Below are 5,000 nucleotides of genomic sequence, written 5' to 3'. Positions count from 1 at the left end.
AGAGTACAGGAAGACAATACTAATCAACAGCGGAGGAGATGGATGGCAGTAGTAAGGCAGGAGTAACGGATGGTTAGAGGACACATTTGCAAGATGACATTTTGTCTGTATCCTCATTTACCCTGTGATGAAGCGTCTTGACCCGGAGGTACAGTATGCTGTATTTACTCTGACTATCAACGCCTTGTAACCGATAGCAACACGCTCCATCAGTACTCATTGGTGAGGGAACATAGGAGACTGAGATGTATCCCGGGTTGTGGAGGGAAAGACACAGGGATACAGTAGTCATGTATTTAAATAAATGGTATTCTAGCACCAGCCCATCCATATATCTCCTTTAGATTGTTCACACTGGATAACAAGTTCAAATAACAGGCTGTTCCATCTCTCGTTCACCATGTTAGTGTCTGACTGCTGCTACACACACACACACACACACACACACACACACACACACACACACACACACACACACACACACACACACACACACACAGACACACACACACACACACACACACACAAAGCACACACACACACACACACACACAAAGCACACACACAAAAAGCACACAAAACACAATCACACACAAAGCACACCCACACACAAAGCACACACACACACAAACATTCCTATGTACAGTTGAAGTCGGAGGTTTACATAGACTTAGTTTGGAGTCATTAAAACTCGTTTTTCAACCACTCCACACATTTCTTGTTAACAAACTATAGTTTTGGAAAGTTTGGTTAGGACATCTACTTTGTGCATGACAAAACACATTTTTCCAACAATTGTTTACAGACATATTATTTCACTTATAATTCACTGTATCACAATTCCAGTCGGTCAGAAGTTTACATACACTAAGTTGATTGTACCTTTAAACAGCTTGGAAAATTCCAGAATATTATGTCATGGCTTTAGAAGCTTTTGATAGGCTAATTCACATCGTTTGAGTCAATTGGAGGTGTACCTGTGGATGTATTTCAAGGCCTACCTTCAAACTCAGTGCCTCTTTGCTTGGGAAAATCAAAAGAAATCAGCCAAAACTGGCCATTCAGCCAAAATTGGCTCTAACCAGAATAGAAAGAGAAGTGGGAGGCCCCAGTGCACAACTAAGCAAGATGACAAGTACATTAGAGTGTCTAGTTTGAGAAACAGACGCCTTACAAGTCCTCCACTGGCAGCTTCATTAAATAGTACCCGCAAAACACCAGTCTCAACGTCGACAGTGAAGAGGCGACTCCAGGATGCTGGCCTTCTAGGCAGAGTTGCAAAGAAAAAGCCAAAAAGATTAAGATGGGCAAAAGAACACAGACACTGGACAGAGGAACTCTGCCTAGAAAGCCAGCGTGCCGGAGTCACCTCTTCGCTGTTGACGTTGAGACTGGTGTTTTGCGGGTACTATTTAATGAAGCTGCCAGTTGAGGACTTGTGAGGCGTCTGTTTCTTAAACTAGACACTCTAATGTACTTGTCCTCTTGCTTAGTTGTGCACCTGGGCCTCCCACTCCTCTTTCTATTCTAGTTAGAGCCAGTTTGCGCTGTTCTTTGAAGGGAGTAGTACACATTATTGTACAAGATCTTCAGTTTCTTGGCAATTTCTCGCATGGAATAGCCTTCATTTCTCAGAACAAGAATAGACTGACAAGTTTCAGAAGAAAGTTTTTTGTTTCTGGCCATTTTGAGCCTCTAAAGGAACCCACAACTGCTGATGCTCCAGATACTTAACTAGTCTAAAGAAGGCCAGTTTTATTGCTTCTTTAATAATCAGGACTACAGTTTTCAGTTGTGCTAACATAATTGCAAAAGTATTTTCTAATGATCAATTAGCCTTTTTAAAATGATAAACTTGGATTAGCTAACACAACGTGCCATTGGAACACAGGAGTGGTGGTTGCTGATAATGGGCCTCTGTACGCCTATGTAGATATTCCATTAAACAATCAGACGTTTCCAGCTACAATAGTCATTTACAACATTAACAATGTCTACACTGTATTTCTGATCAATTTGATGTTATTTTAATGGACAAAAAATATGCTTTTCTTTCAAAAGCAAGGACATTTCTAAGTGACCCCGAACTTTTGAACGGTAGTGTATATTATATCTGAAGGGCTTGTCTCAATACAAACACAGACTACGTTATCTACTATGTTATCTACTACGTTATCTATCCAGTTTCACATTTCTCCAAACAAGAGTGGTGAAAATTACTTTTTTTTAAATAAAATGACAATTATTTTATAAAATGATTTTTTTTAAATTGTTAGCATGCACTGTGAGTTCAGAGTTCTGATCATGCCATGTGTGTGTGTTTACATGCCGTGTGTGTGTGTGTGTGTGTGTGTGTGTGTGTGTGTGTGTGTGTGTGTGTGTGTGTGTGTGTGTGTGTGTGTGTGTGTGTGTGTGTGTGTGTGTGTGTGTGTGTGTTTTTACATGCCGTGTGTGTGTGTTTACATGCCTTGTGTATACCCAACCAGTCATACCATGCATTGTATGTGATCATCAGTGTCATGCTGAGAGATGTGTTTTGACTGATCATGTGTTTTCCTCTAGGAGCTGATTGCTGATGCCACTGATTTATCAATCCTCGTGGGCCAGAACTTCACGCTCATATGGAAAACAAACACCTAATCACATTCACATAAACACTGCACTGCCATACAATGTGTTATTTAAACAGTGGCGGAAAAAGTACCCAATTGTCATACTTGAATTAATGTATAGATTCCTTAATGGAAAAAGTAAAAGTGAAAGTCACCCAGTAAAATACTACTTGAGTAAAGGTTTAAAAGTATTTTGTTTTATATATACTTAAGTTTGAAAAGTAAATGTAATTGCTAAAATATACTTAAGTATCAAAAGTAAAAGTATAAATTATTTCAAATTCCTTAACGCAAACCAAACGGCACCATTTGTTAGTATTTTAATTTTTTTACGGATTGCCAGGGGCACACTCCAACACTCCAACATAATTTACAAATGAAACGTGTGTTTAGTGAGTCTGCTAGATATTTTGGACCGTTTTCCTGTCCTGCTAGACATTCAAAATGTAACAAGTACTTTTGGGTGCCAGGGAAAATGTATGGAGTAAAAAGTACATTAAAAGTGCAGTAAAAATAAAAGTTGTCAAAAATAGAAATAGTAAAGTACAGATACCACCCCCCCCCCCCCCAAAAAAAACAAGTTAAGTAGCACTTTAAAGTATTTGTAATTAAGTACTTTACACCACTGTATTTACATTTTCACAATCCGCAATTGTCTGTTTGAATCTCATTTAATTGTAAGTCATGTGTAACATAAATAAACTGACTTGAAATAGAATAATGTTTTTTTATCAACTTAATTTGTATGTGTTGATTTTACCATTGAAAAGGAGAGTAGTTGAGGGTAAGAAGGAACACTATTGAGATCCAGCCAATGTTTAATTTTTACCCTGAAGTACGAGAACGAGAAGTACCAGTCTGCTGGAGTGGAACTAAGGGCTGCAAACTTTTCAGAGTGTCGGAGTGTAACGCTAATTAGGGAAGGGATGCAGTGTCTGTGTGTTTGTGTGTCTGTATTGGGAATGGAATTAGACCCTAATTATGGTTCTCACCTGCGGCGAGCCATCTACCTGAGCATCACACATCATTAAACTCCCATATAACGATACAATAATCAATTATTCATTCTGCTGTAAACATAATGATATCAATTTAGCCACGGGGACCGTAACTTGATTTCCGCTCTAATCGGCAGTCCCTCGGGGGGATGGGGTGGCTGAGAGGAAGGGATCTTGTCACTGTGATTAATATTCAGGTAGATCACGCAAGAGTGATTTTGAAATTTTACGTTTGGAGCAACTTCTAAATTTTACATTTGGAGAAACAGAAGGATACTGAGCAGGAGGAGTCAATCCAGGATGGCAAAAATATTTAGAAATTTAATGTTAGGAGCAACTTCAAAATGTGATCTTTGTAGAAACGTGAATAGACGTCTAATTCTGCAATGAGACTGTGAGACCTTGTTGGAATATTCTAATTGTGTGTGTGTGTGTGTGTGTGTGTGTGTGTGTGTGTGTGTGTGTGTGTGTGTGTGTGTGTGTGTGTGTGTGTGTGTGTGTGTGTGTGTGTGTGTGTGTGTGTGTGTGTGTGTGTGTGTGTGTGTGTGTGTCTGTCTGTCTAGGAGGATAATGACTTGGGTTTATTGCAGGAGAAAGAGCACAGTCAGAACAACTATTCATTAGCAACACTGTCTGGAACACCATGCACCACCCAGTGTTTTGGGAACACTGCTTAGACTGGCCTGCTTGTCTGCACACACACACACACACACACACACACACACACATATTGCCTGTGCACCATCTCTCTTTAACGCCATTCATATTGAACAGAAGGGACACCTCTGACTATGCTTTAAATTCAAATGTGAAGTTTTTTTCTCTGCTCGACGATACTGGTTATTCTTCACCTGTATATTTCAACTTGAAGTAGGACAATGTTCTTCCAGGTTTTCAAGTTCTTTTTTCAACCACATAGATCCAATCTGAGATGAATCAATGTGCTTCCTGTGAAACCTTCCCGTCAGGTGTTTGATCTGAAGGAAGAATGTGTCTTTGTTATTGTGATGATGGAGTGACACAAGTGTGTCGCAGATGGAGGGGAAAATGAGGGGAAGAAAAAGGATGAAAGGTAGAATGAAAACACTGTGACGTCATCAAAGCTTTGACGTGACTCTGAGTGCTGTGCTCTCATCCACTGCTATCTACTGTGTTTGTGCTCTCCTCTCTCTCTCTTCATCTCTCTCTCTCTCTTCTCTCTCTCTCTTCTCTCTCTCCTGTCCCTCTCTCTCTCTCTTCTCTCTCTCCTGTCCCTCTCTATCTCTCTCACTTCTCTCTCTCTCCTGTCCCTCTCTCTCTCTCTTCTCTCTCTCCTGTCCCTCTCTCTCTCACTTCTCTCTCTCTCCTGTCCCTCTCTCTCTCTCTTCTCTCTCTCCTGTCCCCCTCTCTC

The 5,000-nt window shown here is 40.3% G+C and overlaps 1 protein-coding gene across 1 annotated transcript in view; it reads left to right on the top strand.

Annotated features, from left to right (window-relative positions):
* The window catches only part of si (sucrase-isomaltase), a 168,120-nt gene extending 164,942 nt beyond the window's left edge, over positions 1–3,178 (top strand). Inside the window, exon 48 of the mRNA XM_071360047.1 lies at positions 2,563–3,178. Coding sequence (XP_071216148.1) covers positions 2,563–2,640 — 78 coding nt within the window. The 3' untranslated portion in view covers positions 2,641–3,178. The remainder of the gene's footprint in view (positions 1–2,562) is intronic.
* Positions 3,179–5,000: the final 1,822 nt, after the last annotated feature.

This window comes from Salvelinus alpinus, chromosome 22, assembly GCF_045679555.1.
Source record: "Salvelinus alpinus chromosome 22, SLU_Salpinus.1, whole genome shotgun sequence".
In the NCBI taxonomy this organism is placed as follows: domain Eukaryota; kingdom Metazoa; phylum Chordata; class Actinopteri; order Salmoniformes; family Salmonidae; genus Salvelinus; species Salvelinus alpinus.
The sequence above is the reverse complement of the archived record's forward strand: the minus strand, read 5'-3'. Positions and strand labels throughout refer to the sequence as shown.